Below are 14554 nucleotides of genomic sequence, written 5' to 3'. Positions count from 1 at the left end.
GGCTGAGCCCCCGCATCCTGGGAAAAGTTTACAAGCAGATGCTAATAAAGTTGACCAAAAAAAAACAAGGAGTCTCGTGGAAGTTGCTGACCACTTGTGGAGTAAGGGAATCACGTCACCTCGAGAGGGAACAGTCAAAAGCTACCACAAAAACAGTAAGTAATTCTCCAAAAAGGATTTTAAAGGTGAGGCAGTTCATATGCCTTATTTTGGGACTCCTAATAATCACATAGATCCCTTTTCTCTACCACCTCCCTTCTAATCCCAAACCAACCCCTCTGCTCTCCTCCAAGTCATCTTCTCCTCCTTAATCCAAATGACCTAAATATTAATCCTCCAGCAAGCTCTTCTCGCCCCCTCTCTCACCAACTCGCAACACCTTCTGCTATAGGCCTTTTATTTTATAGGGTCTTCACCTAGCCTTCTAGATTCAAAGACCTCAGGGAACTCAAGTGTATCCTGTTATGCATTTAGTATGTATACTGTTTGATGAGCCCCGACCCTGGTGTTAGTGCATGGTTTTGATGCAAGACTTGTGATTAATTATTCTCTCCCCATCTGCGGTCCTCTCTCCGACTGCTCCATCCTGGTCTACCACAGAGGAGGGCTACCTTAACTTTACAGGCTTTAAGTTTATGAAGTTCTTGTGAGAGGTTACCTGCTCAAGCGTCGTCTTAATTATGGTCCTGCTCTTCCTCCTGTCGTTCTGGATTTGATTAATGTAAATTATGCAAGGGGAACTATAGCATGCAGCTGCTGCTAGTTCCACTGAACCATTCCCCATAATCTGTCTGCATGAAGGGACCATGCTCATGCTTGTGAAAGTCTTGGTTATGCTCTTCAGCGAAGGTGGGATGGACCAGGGGATTTTCTCCATGCCAAATCAGGACCCTGCATCCCATTGCAGGGGGTGGCACCAAGACCCCTTGGGCACCCCCATCCCTAACCCTTATGCAAAGCAGCACCCTTTGTCACCCAAGGCATACACTAGCCTTACCTTCTAAGATACAACTAAGGCATCTCAGATGCGTTGGGCGGACCCTTCGTCATGCAGAACAGATGATACTTTGATGGTGATGGAGGAGAATAGATTGACATAAGGAATCCTTTACATGGAGAAGATCTTCACTGTCTCTGCATGAAGTACGTGCAATTCTCATCTACTTACTGCCTGCGTCCAGCAGGATCTGCCTTCTGGCAAGAAGGACTAAATTGAGAGAAATCCTGTTCTCCAGCACTCTTCAGTTGTAACGCTCACCTGATTCCCGTAGAGGCGCCGGTCTTGACTGGGCGTATACCGTATCTTCAAAGGTGATGTGTAACACACGGCTGGCTCTTTGGGCTGGACCTCTGTGCACTGTATGTCTGACTCGAAGGGTAAGATGTCTGCAGATAGAAAATATGGGATTAATGAACTGGGTTATTGAATGTCTCTCTCTTCTTCCCTTTCTCTTCTCCTGTAGAACCCCGAAGGTTAACGCTCTCACCTTAGGTAAGTGAACGCCGTGCTCTCCATCTGCCTCGGGGCAGGGTGCTGTAACCAGTTTCTTCACTGGATAAGGGGAGCAGGCCTCTTGACTTCAGAGGACTGCTGTCCGTCGTTTACTGCAAGAACGGTAAGTTTCGAGTAATTCTAATGTCTTTAAAGTCTTTAGTAATGATGTCTCTTGTTTTGCAGGGTTCCGGCGATGGTGGATGACGGGCTGAAGTGAGTTGAAGATGGAGCCCGTGTGATGAATAGAAGCGCCTGGAAGCACGTAAGTAAGCGCTTGTTGCCTGCTTCACGATGCGCTCTAACTGTCTTTTTATTTTGCAGGTACAAGTTCGGAGCGGCTGCAGGGTGCCGGAATACCCACTGGGTTAGATGTGGAAAGGAGTAATGGCACGTGAGTATTAAAGTTCCCCAATGTCTTTAAACGCACCTTGTTTTGTCTTTCAGATGCGGGATGCAGCGCCGAAGGCCTCCGGAGCGTGCGAAGAGTTGGTAAGCTTTTGTCTTTCAGATGCCGGAATGCAGTGTGAAGACCTCCAGAGCGCACGAAGAGTAGGTAAGCCTTTGTCTTTCAGATGTCGGAATGCAGCGCGAGGCGTTGGTGACAGCCGATGGACCAGGTAAGTGAAGAGCTGTCACTGAAGACCGTAATGCTAACCTGTTCTTTCTTGTCTTTATAGGTGTTGCTGAAGACTGGATTCAGGATGGTAAGCCTTTTTCCTTAGGCCCAGGATCAGATGCAGAAGACACGATGAGCGTTCTGCTGCAGAGGATGCAGAATAACGCAAAGCAAGATTCATCCATCGGGTGTGGTTTAAATAGCCTCCTGTAGTGCTTAGGTGTCTCCTTCCACAGCCACGCCTAGGTAAGAAAAGAGTTCCTGCTTTCCAGAAGAGTTCCAGTGTTCTGAACCTAGGGAGTGGCTCCTGCCCCACCCAACAGGAAAAGTAGTTCCAAACAGAAGAGGATCAGAGGCTCAACTGGCAGGCAAGTAAGCAGCATGGTCTGCTGCAGGTAAGTCCACCCAAGCATTATGAGCCCGGCGCTTCCAGCGCTGGGACTGGGCATATTTATGAGCCTGGTGCCACTGGCGCCAGGACTGGGTCCAAAAGGTCCCAATTGGGACTGGTTGGCACTCGGAACCTGGGTTATGGATCTGCTTCCAAGGGAGTTGGGAAAACCCTGACCTTTTGGAAGCAGAGATCATGACATCAGTGTCAATACCCTATGAGAATGCCCATATTCAGGTCAGAGATGGGAAAAAAGAAAATAGCAAGAGAAACAGGTTTTTGACAGAAGATCCATCACCCTGCATTGGGTGTGTAGCTATTGCTAAAACCTTTTATGCCGGAAAACCCAGATGACACAACCAACCCAACCAGTTAGTGCTGTATGAGAGGGGTTGTAATGAAGGACCCAAATTAAAAATATATTAAATCAACAGCTGAATGAAGTGGAGCCCCCCCCACTTAAACCTAAGCAGAGAAATTCGAAGGGACATGTGTTGTTGCAATTATGTGAAAATGGTAGTCATAATGTTGCAATATACTAGTATTCAAAGGCATTGTGTTTATAAAGTCGAAAATGGCATTACCATGATGTAAAAATTGTTCTGGCAAAAATGCCTTTAATAAAAATGCATGTAACCGAAATGTGGCTAAAACAAGAAGAAACTGAGTAGTGCTCAAAGTGTGTAATGATGAGATCATTTTAAAGTTGAGACGTTCGAGCACACCATGCCTTCAGAAACTTGACTAATGGGCAGAAACCAGACATTAAATTGGGCCTGGTCGAAACCTGTATCTAAAGAATCCAGCTGCACAAATTATAATTGAACAGTGCACCAAAGAATAGTCAGGAATGCATGCTAGAGCATATTTCATTTTGAAGGTTTAGTCCAATTAAAATGAATTGCCCAATGAGCTAATGTTTAACGATGAAGTTGTCTAAGACTGTGCAGGAAAAGGTGGGGGCAGATGGCTCCCTCACATTTTGCTATAAAATGAGCTCTGTGTAATGCTGGGGGAGTTAGTTGAGTGGGGGAACTTGACTACCGCGGATAGGTGGGCACTGTGTCAGAAGTGGCATGAAATAAACCTTATTGAACTTAACAGTCTCTGTGCTGATCCATTGAGTTGTCCTTATTGAATTGTGTTGGAGTATGTGAATCCTGCACCCCAACCTCCTCAAGGTGCAGCTATCTTCTTTTACAGGTACTAGAGGGGGTGCTCTGACCTATGGGCCCGTCAGAAGACTGTGCGCCCTCCTGTACACATGGCAGCAGAGGACGGTTTTTGACCATCAATTATTGATTAAAACAAGTCACCTAATGGCCGTTGACACAAAGTAACTCTAGGTCTTCGGCAATATCACGAGTCCTTCGCCATTTCGGGCTAAGTACACTGTGAAGCTACCCGTAGACAATGGTAGTATAATCAAGACTGCAGTCGGAGCCTGAAGGGACCCGGTTTATCCCTTCCCATCTCTACGGGCAGCGGACCAGACGAAAACCTGAAGAAGGCAGTGATCGAGAGGGTCGGGAGAACAAAAAAGCTGAGTGAAAACTGCCCTAACCGATAGGGACACGGGGAAAAAGAATGATGGCAGTCCAGATTTGGGAACAATCCAAAACCATTAACTGCATTTAAAAATCAATAACAAGAGTAAACTATTAATGAGGGACATGCATGCAGGTGGTCAGGGTTTGAATCTGACTTGTTACATGTCACGCCATGTATGTGTCTAAATTTGTATGTTGTGGCTGTTCATGTGGCTCGCTTCGTGGCATAACTGTCTGCGTGCGCAGTAAAAGCATTGGAACTAGTATAAAAATGATATTTTAAGCTGAATAAAAATTGGCGTCAAGCCAAGGTTTTGAAATTGCAAAGATTTGAATTAAAATAGGTGTTCAGATATTATAGTTTAAAGCGCACAAATTTGTGGCGATTGCAGCCCAAAAAGAGTTAAACAAGCATGTTAAAAGTGCAAAAAGCTGGTACACTTTAAGCAAACATATTTTGTTTCAGACCAGCAGCTATGGAGTTAAATTTGTAATTTCCTCGTAGCAGGCAAGTTAACTCATAAATCGTGCTAAGAACGATAGATTTTCGCATTAAAATGGCTGAGTTGTAGTGATTTAGGGAAGTGCTGTTCTCGTGCGTTAAGAGTGCGACAAGAGAAATAAAAACATGCTTGCTTTATGGCCCACGAAAGTGAGCAGTGATTTGTCAAGAAAGGAATGTGCAAAGACAGTTTTGAGATAAAACACTGCCCGACAAATGACCCTGCCTTACAAAGCTGTATGGAAAAAGAGACAGGCTAACAGACGATGTAATCAGTAAAATGCTTGACTGCGTCTTATACATTGCATGTTTTTCTTTTTTTTTTTTAAATAAGGTGCTTTAAATGCGAAATGAGTGAGTTCCATGGTAAAACAGCCCAGTTGTGAATGTTAAAGGCAGATATATGGGTCTGAGGTGATCCCTTCCCAAGCCTGGGTGAAGTTGGAAATGCGTCCCCCTACTGGGGTTGCGTGAGAAGGGACCTTGAACTGAGCGTCACTGCTTTGGCGGAGGCGTGCCACCTCCCTTGCTGGGGCTGCCTCTTCCACAACCTCTCTTGTTACCTTTACTGTAACTTTGGGTAGACTGCTGGTTGTTGTTCCATTGTGTACCCTGTCCTTGGGCATAGTTGCCTCTTTGTGAATTTTGGCCGCGTGGGCGACGAAAATTACTGTTCCCCCTCTGGTTCGGGGGTTTGTTGGTAAGCTGGCCAAGGGATTTGAGAGTCTCGTACTCGTCCTTGGCATTTTTAAGTGCGTCTTCGACCGCTTTCCCAAACAATAGATCTGGTTCCACCGGCTTGTCTATTAATGATGCCTGTGTTTCTGTCTTGAACCCCGACTGCCGTAACCACGCATGTCTCTTGATAACAGTACCTTCTGCTATCAATCTTCCTGCGTTGTCTGCAGCGTCGAAAGTTGCTTTCAAAATGCAACCAGACACGGCTCTCCCTTCTGCCGAGATCCGAGCCAACTGGCCCTTTAACGGTTCAGGATCTGAGGCTATGAGCGCCGCGACCTCTTCCCATTGATGGCAGTTGTAACTTGCCAACAGGGTGGTGGAGTTTGCAATCCTTGCTTGGTAGGCGGACGTTGAGGCTACCTTCCTGCCAAACCCGTACAGTCTTTTGCTCTCCTTGTCGGGAGGAGCTTCTGACGACGATAAGGGTGTCCCAGCCCTCTTCCGAGTGTTGGTAACCACTAGGGAGTCTGGTTTAAGATGACCTCTTATATAAAGAGGGTCAGACTGGGCTGCCCGAAAAAGTTTTTCGACTCTGGGGTTGACGGCTCTGGTGAGGTTAGGATTCACCAGGGATGGATCTATTCTACGTTGGATGGATTTAAGGATAGGGATGGTCTGAGCGACCGGCCTCCTCTCTCCCACCAACTCTTCTGCGAAGTCCCTTTCCTCCTGTACACCGTGGGTGTCGATGTGAAAATGTTCTGCTGCGCGAGCAAGAACTTCATTAAGGAGGGGTTGGTTATCAACTGGAGAGTCGGTAACTGGGGCTTCGCTCTCTACCGGGGAATCTACTCTGTAAATTTCCTCATCTTCTACCTCCTCCAGGTCCTCATCCTCCGCATAGTATTCAGACCCGGTTCGTTCCTCCATAATTGAAAACTCCTGGTCCCCTTCAGGGAAAGGTTGTCCTTGGTATCTGGGGTGTGGAGTAGAGTATGGAGTAGAGTAAGGCTGCACCTCGAAGGGGTCAGGTCTTTCGACCCGGGCCTTTTTACTTAGGGGGATAGGATCAGAGGAGCCTGAGGGTGTGGCCCCTTGAGGGTCATACGAAAGGAAATGTTCTGGGTTTTTGTCATAAAAATCCGCTAAGGAAGACATTCTTGACATGACCCTGTGTATGTCCTCACTGGACCATTCTTTGGAACAGGGTATGACTTTAGTAGGCAATTTAGAGGACTTATCAAGGGTACCCTTGCTGGATGTTGCTGTCCCAGTAGATTTATGTTTATCTGTCTGCTTGGGGTGGAAGGATGGTTTTACAGGAGTGGAAGGCTGAGCTTTCCGCTGTTTCCCTCCCTCCCCGTGCGTGGAAAAATGTTTTCCCTGCCCCTTAGAGGCCCCAGAGACTTTCGACGCCTGGCGCCGAGGGTCGGGAGAGGTATTTTGTTTTGAGCGTGGGGCCTCGCTGGTGTTAACTGCGCTCTCGGTCTCTTGGAGCGCGGCCTGGGGGTGGAAGTCGTCTTCGTCTTCCGACGATCGAACTTCCGTTAATCTAGGGAGCGAGGCACTCTTGGCAAGAGTGGATGATTGCCTTGCGTCATGAGGCGATCTCGATCAAGAGCGCCCAGAGGACACCGAGTCGGACCGTTCTATCCGTGCCTCTTTCCGAGAAGTCGACGTCGTCGAGGTTCGGTTGGACTTAGTGTGCTTAGTGTGTGTAGGTGTAGCGCTTGCGTCGCCGGGGGTCTTCCCCATAGCCGCCCTGCCGGACAACCTTCCGAGGTCGGGGACCTGCGCTCGGCAGTCTTTCGACGCCGTAATGCCCTCGGCGTCCGAAAGTACGGCGTCGCTGCCATCGCTGAAGGCGCCCTCCGCTGCCATGGCTGCCTGCCTGGCGTGGTGGGCCCAACGCTTTGTCGAACGGTCCTTAAGTGTTTTAGGTTTAAACCTACTACACGCTCTGCAGTTCGCTTCGGGGTGGTCCCTCGGCAAGCAGAGATTGCACGTGGCGTGCCCGTCGACCCAAGGGTATTTGCGATTGCACTTGGGGCAGAATTGGAAAGGGGTACCCTCCATACGCACCTTGAGGCAGCGGGCTGATAAGTGTAGGAAATATATAAGGTGTACCTATATACCAAGAGTGAAGAGTATGTACCACCCCCCACTCTCCCTACTTGCAGGGCCGAGGCCAGCGGCCTACTAGGCCCGGGCCGAGGCCAGAGGCCTTCCGAGGCCCAGATCCGTCGTGCAGCAGCCGACGGTCGATGTCTTCTCCAGCCGTCGTCGAGATCGATGGTCGACGTTGGGGTGGGGAAGGATGTCAATAAATAATTTTAAATTGCAATATAATAGCAAAAGTATGGCTAAGGCCAGGGGACTCCGCAAGATGCTTCCGACCAGTATGGCGGAAAAAAACAATCTGAGGATCCCAGACGCGTGAGGGATCTTGGGTACAGTGGACGTCACACTAGGGATAGTATTACTGGCACGCCTGTGTCGACGCCCATTTTCGAGTTTCAAAAAACAAACTGTAATACTCCGCAGCTTCCACTAGATGTCGGCCTATGCACAGCATGTGATCTAAGCAGATTCCACAAGCCTCAGAAATATATATATGTGACTGACAAAAAGGGTCCGTAGGGCCAACAAGAGTGATGCATTCTGATAAGCATGAACAGGCATGGGCAAAAAGACATCTTTGCGTGGTGCCAATGAGTTTTGGCAAAGAAATGCATTCGATTTCTGATAGCCTGTGCGCGTCGCACCCAGCTTATGAGAGGCCTTACTCCCTGTGAGACATACTATGCAGCCGTGCAGCATTTAAGACGAGCATTTAAAATGTATAAAAGATTAAATGAGATGCCCATGATCACACAGCGTTTAAGGGGTGAAGCGGGGATTTGTGCCAATATTGCAATTCCAAGCAGTTGAGCACTTTCTCTTCCAGCTCTCAACATGAACTAAAACAATCTAATGTTATAAAACTGACTTGCAAGAGTACGCAACCCGTATTTCCAAACCTGACAATTCTAAAACCCCAAATATTACAGACGGGGGCTACATAACATGGGAATGATTTTAGCGTCAGTTCTCGATTATCAAGGGGAGTTCCAGCATGCAAGTAGGTAAAACCTTGCAGAAAACAGCACAGTAATGCAAGGGATCCTATATGATTTGACCAGGATCACTGTGCCGTCTGCTGGCATAGCCAGGATACAAGCATGGACACTTTTGCTGCACAGTCTCGAATTTGCATACTTGTTTGCCGCTTCGACAGATATTCTATGCACATTTGTTAAGCGATTGCTTAGGTTTTAAGAATGCCCAGCTGAGCAAACTAATTTTAACCCGTATCTGGTGCAGGAACAGTGCTGCTAATCGCGCCGCTTCTGCTGCAAACCCAAGTAATTGTGCAGGTATATTTGTGAACTTCAGATTTAAAAACGGTCCAGCCAGCCTCACTCGGATGTGCCCTTCTGATTCTTCACATGAACACATATCCTTACGATAATTGCTTAACACACTGAGACAACTTCCGAACCTCCGTGGATGAATATGGATTTCGACTTTGACTAATGCACAAGATCAGCAACATTCCCACAGAGGGGAAGTAACGCTACAAAGGTCGTGTTACCCAAACTATGTATTCCACAATGAAAATAAAGGCATTGTATGTTTTAATTGAACAAGGCAGAATGTACTTGTCAAAATCGACAGGCAATGGGTTTGGAGCCGCAGCAGCATGCAATCAAATTTTCCTGGCATGTGCTATTTAAGCCTAATGTAAACTGGAATCTTGCTTTAGACCAGGCAGCATCGTGGGGGGCCTTGGGCAGCCACCCCATGAGCCCTCCAATAAAACGTCTCTGGGGTCTACTGTCGTGTGGCAAGGAATGAGCGATTCCTAGTAGCATGGAGCATGCAGAAGCCCGTAGGCATTGTGGTGTTATTAAAAGGAAGGGGCTTGCAGATTACAGTAAAAGGCATACAATAGGGGCTGCGGGATGAAGCATGCATCGCCTGTGGTTATAGGACAAATAGATATATTGTAGTTACTATGAATGAGCTGCATGTTAAGCTCACACTGGATAGAGTACATTAAGCAAAACACAGCATATTGGTTAATTTAGCAAAAGGGGGAACTGACAGAGGCAGGTAACCAAAGCAAGGTTGAGAATTTTGCGAGAAATGAGGAGGGATGCTTCTGTGCCAAGTTCACTGGAAAAAGCATTCCATGATTTGGGGACAAGACGGGGGATCTTAGCCCCGCGGCATTAGCTCCTTTAGTTAATGGGGACAGCAGCTGGTGACACAGAGTCCATGAGCATGAGCACTGGGGGATAGCTCAGGATTTAAGTAGTGCTTGCCCCTCGTATTGCATGCCGAAAAAGCTTCTCACCTAGGTAGGCCCTGCTGCGACGCGTGTGCATGTGTTTATGTATTGTTAAGTGCTGTATGGAAACAGGATGTTAGCAGCAGTGGTGAATTTTAACACTAAGGTTGCAAGGTGGGCGCGCCTAATCGACTTGTTAAACTGGGATTTGAATCCTTGCATGGGGAGGGGAATTCAAGGCAGTGTATGACCATCCTGCGCACCCAATAGGGAACCAGTGATGACAATGGAACAGGTCTTAGCTCCATTTCTATTTTTTTATATTGTGGGGTGGCAAGCAGCCTGGTGCAGGTAGGCAACCTGACCCTGGTTGAGCATCACCGAAGATATTGGCTGGGTCAGTGCGCCAGCAGTCCCAGCGGCACATACATGCAGGACTGCCAGCAACTTAGGCAAATGGAATATGGCAGTCAGTGTCTGAATGTTGCTTTCTATAGTATGCGTGGCTCTGAAGGAGCTAGAGAATGGAGGTCATAGTCTTATTTGCTGTCTCCTCGCTCTGAACCCCTTTCTGGGCTAGCAGAGATCCTTTAAAGGGCAGAGTCTGTGTCTGTGCATTTCTGTGAATGCCACCAGCCTCATACATGTCACTCAATGGTGTGCTGTTTGGACACGTGGCTTTCATACCCTTTGTTTGCAGACACCTTGGCTCAGATATTGCTTTGTATTTCTGATAGGTGGACTTTTAGTTAAGTCGATTGTGTGTGCGCGTTGTATGGCAGAGGCAGTGTTCCCGGTTTTGTGAACTGCCTTTGGGGGTGTTGATAGGTGCTTTATTTTAGAAAATTGTATTTGTATGCATTATTTGTTAATGCCTTCACATTGGTCCAGTCCAGATGTCCGTGAGCTGGGAAAAAACCATTACTGACATTTCAGTGGATTCCAGATTGTTTAGACTCATAATTAGGCCAGGATTTGTGATGTCGTATTTCTGTGGGCTTACAGTAAATTGCACATCTTGGAAGCCATTTTTCCAAAATGCCTTGCAGAGGGAGAAGCCACCGGCACACTGGTTGTTTGTGAGATGGCCTAGCTCGCTCCCAAATTCCCACCAAGATGTGTACGCCTCACCAACTTCCAAAGTCACCAGCCGCCGCTGGGCTGAACTGACCCTAGCCGCAGCATCAGTTAAATATGCTAGCGCTGTGTAAGACTTACATTTGTGTCTTTAAAAAAGTAGCCTTCCCTCCATGGATAGCCAGTGAACAGCTCATCTGGCGCAAAGTCATGGTATTTTTTCAAAGAATACTGAGTTGCATACTGCGGCACTCTGCACTTTTACAGCCTGTGAGGATTTTTGCGAGATGCCTGCAAGAATGGCAGGGAAGTAATACAATTCTGACAAGGACACAAGAAATGAATGAGCAGGGTTTCCTTAAGTATGGCGGGGAAAGGAAAGGGCCGTCAGAAGACTGTGCGTCCTCCTGTACAGGGTGTTCAATGGGTAGAAGTAAAATGAGTGCTGTGTTCACCGAAACAGAGAAGCACAATTTGGTGAGGGCCATTAGTGCAGTGTGGGCTTCTGCCCTTCAACTGCAAGAAACAAACCTCCAGCATACAGCTAATGAGTGAACAGCTCAGGCGGCACGAGATGAGGGGGAATTTGTGAACAGCACCATGGAGCGCAGGTGGGAATGGAGAACAAGGACAGACAGCAGCAGGGACATAGGGCGGATCCATTGTATCAGCTCTAGGGAACACAAGAGAGTGGGAGGAAGAAACATTCAGGCATACAAACACTACACAGACGCCTCACAGAGAACTAATCAAAGTAGCCAAACACCACATAGAAGGCAGAATGGGCAATGTTGTAGGTCTGAAGGAGGAGACAGGCTAATAGGTGCCATTGTGAAAAGGTCTATTGGAAAATAATGAAGAAAAATGCCTAACCTGCCCTATCCTAAGGGTTTCCCTACCTAACAAAACTGAACTGGGGTGCTCATCGTCAATGGTGAAATCCACAATCAAAAGTCTATCGTCTGTCCAAAACTAACCTAGGCTGACCATACCACTATTACTACACAACCAAAAGACCAGGAGAATAGCTCCCTTCTCCTGGATTACTTTTCAGCAAAGTTCTCCTCAATATGGGATCTTCAGATAGATTTTAGCTATCTCTTGTACAAGTCCTGTGGGCTTTTCCAGGCCCTTTAATATTGGTTCCCCTGACTCTTCAAATTCCTCTCTGAGGTTTCATAGATTTCTGACTGAGTCTCTGAATATGGGGTATGCCTCACAACCCTAATTTCTTCTTTAGGATGAACTAATATAGGATCACAACAACTTTCTTTCCTTTGGCTTTTTACTCCTCACTCAGACAAGTAGATGGAGTCCACATTTGACTACTGTTATTCTTATGATCTGGCTATTCACTGTGACGAGTATGATGTGTCCCAGAATGAGTCTCGCTCTTCTTATGATTTTTGCCACTCACTGGGATGAGTAGGCTCTCTCTGATTGTTATGTTTGTATTTTCTTTGTACTTGGACATATGCGTCACACATGCCCTTCACCCTGGGTCTCCCATTTTCCCTGTTACTTTTGTTGTACTGGGGCTGTGTCACTGGGTCGGTATCTAACTCTTTTCGGTCTCTGGTCAGGACAGCGCTTCGATTTGCACACTCGACTTTGCTGGACACACCTGCGCGTCTGTTCGTGGTATCACTGAGTAGAGGGCATGGGTTTCTCGGTCCTCATGCCACTATGCAATTCTCTTCTTCATTTTGGTTTCCTCCATCTGTAAACTAACCTTCCCTTGTCTGTCTTCGGTGTGCTTTAGGTTAAGCACCTTTGGATTGGGGTTTCCCCTCACCCCTTCGTGGATGTCCCTACTGGGACTAACTACCACGGGACCAACAACTTCTTGTTGGTTAACCACTTTTGCACTACAGGTACTTCTTCTATCATGCTACCTGTAGCCAGGTGAATCAGCGTTCCCCCTGAGTCACCAGTTTCATGTCTTCAGCTGGTTTGTAATTCCTGGGTCTCGTTCTGACATTCTCTTGTTCCTCCCACTTTTATTACGCAATGCTGGGACTTCCAAAGTTTCTCAGGATAGTCTTTACTTTGTATTGGAGTTATATTTGCATAGCTCCTTTAAGTTATTTGTCTCAGTGCTTGACAGACAGGCATTCCTTATCACTCCTTTCTTCTTACTCTTCACAGTACCAGGCAGATACTTTTCTCACAGGAAGGGGTTCCCACCTTGGGAGAAGTGACTGAATCCCATAATTCGTCACAGCCAGGAGGCAGAACCTATAAAAGGTGGGGTCAGAAGCACCAAATCAGGAATCTAGGAACCTGAGAAGGGCCATAGACCAAAAGACAGCCAGCCAAGAGAGGAACCCGGACTCAGCAGAAAAGACAACTGCTGACCATATTGATCGGGAAAAAGGTGGGTGGAGGTAGGTTATTTCACCTTATATCAACAGAGCTATAATTTGGCAGGCAGTAAACATAGGCATTATTTGGATATTCTGCCTTTGTTATTGTTAGTGCTAGAGTTGCCCTGAGATGCTTATTTTACAAGTTTTACTTGAGTAGTAAAAATGAAAGATTTTTTTAGCTCCTTAATAGTACATAAAACAAAAAGAGACCATAACAGCCAAGAATTAGTTTTCATGTTGCGCCAACGTAGGGTTATTTCCAAACACTTACACTGCGGATGTAAGTAATTCCAAGTTCAAATAATATCCCAATGTCTGGAGATGGGGAACTGGACCTTGCAAAGCAGTCACCATCAAGCAGGCTGGGCAGGATTCCAGAGACCTACAAAATTAAAGTAGATTTGTTGTGTTAAATGGATTCTTTTTCATGGAACCATTTTCTTTCTCATTAGGAGCGCCACGCAACTACACAAAATTTCAAAAACAATAATTGACAACTTTAAATAATTTATTTACGCTGAAAGACCTATTACTTTGGCTGGGAGAGCGAATCTTGATTTTGGCAAGGATTATTGCCAAAATTGATCTGCTAAGTACTGAGCAATATCCTTCATAATGAACCAATGGTTATACAGGCTACACGTGAGTGACACACAGTAAAATGAAACAATGTCAACATCCATAATGCTAAACCACTATTGACATGATCATGAACACAAAGGAAAACATTGAGAAATGTCTGTTACACAAACAATAAAGTACCTGCTGAATCTGCTGTTCTGACTGATTACTGGCACGTCACTTGAGTGCACTAATCCATTCCTGCACAGGCACCTTGCTACATTTTCGAGTGGTTTGAATGTATAGCTGCCTAAAGTCGTACACCACAATTTGCTGATATCCTGTCACTTTACACGGCCCTGCTAAGAGGTAGATCAGAAATACGCTCTCAGCAACTCTTCTGGCAAGGTCTGTCTCAGGACTTGCATGTACATCGCTGCATTGGGATTTTAGGCGGTTGTCATTCCTGCTCCTACATTTCCTTCTTTCTCTGCTTTACATCTAGCTCCTTTTTAGGTCTAGTAATAAAGAGCTTTAATTATCTCTAGAACGCTTGAAGATGCATAGTAGATGAACCCTAGTGTCGATCAGCTGCTGTGTGATGCAGACCGAATGCATCATGGTGACATTTCTATTAGAAAATCAGCCATTTTGTCAGTGTGTGGAAATGTTTAAATTGGAGACAGATATTTATTTGTCATGTTGCTTTTAAGTGCTTGTTTTGTTTCTATGGTACTTGGAACATTGATGTGTTTTACAATGGCTTTCTATTCCCCATTAAAGTTATGGTCCAAGTCATTCTCGATTCATGTGTTTACACACGTCATTAATAATAGGGATACTACTTCTATGGGGGAGGTATTTAAGATTCTGCAAGATGCCAGGAGACTGCCTCGAAAGAAGAACACAACATCAAACGGTTTACACAGGTCCTCTGGCGGCAAGTCCCCATACGTTTTTGTTTTGTTTCGTTTCGTTT

At 46.3% G+C, this 14554-nt stretch overlaps 1 protein-coding gene across 1 annotated transcript in view; it reads right to left on the bottom strand.

Moving 5' to 3' along the window:
• The window catches only part of NPHP1 (nephrocystin 1), a 1322209-nt gene that overhangs the window by 482613 nt on the left and 825042 nt on the right, over nt 1-14554 (bottom strand). Inside the window, exon 13 of the mRNA XM_069606852.1 lies at nt 13286-13396. Within this exon, the coding sequence (XP_069462953.1) occupies nt 13286-13396 (111 nt within the window). The remainder of the gene's footprint in view (nt 1-13285; nt 13397-14554) is intronic.

This window comes from Ambystoma mexicanum, chromosome 4p, assembly GCF_040938575.1.
Source record: "Ambystoma mexicanum isolate Mex_15411 chromosome 4p, UKY_AmexF1_1, whole genome shotgun sequence".
In the NCBI taxonomy this organism is placed as follows: Eukaryota; Metazoa; Chordata; class Amphibia; order Caudata; family Ambystomatidae; genus Ambystoma; species Ambystoma mexicanum.
Note: the sequence above shows the minus strand (reverse complement) of the source record. Positions and strands in the feature narration are given on the sequence as shown.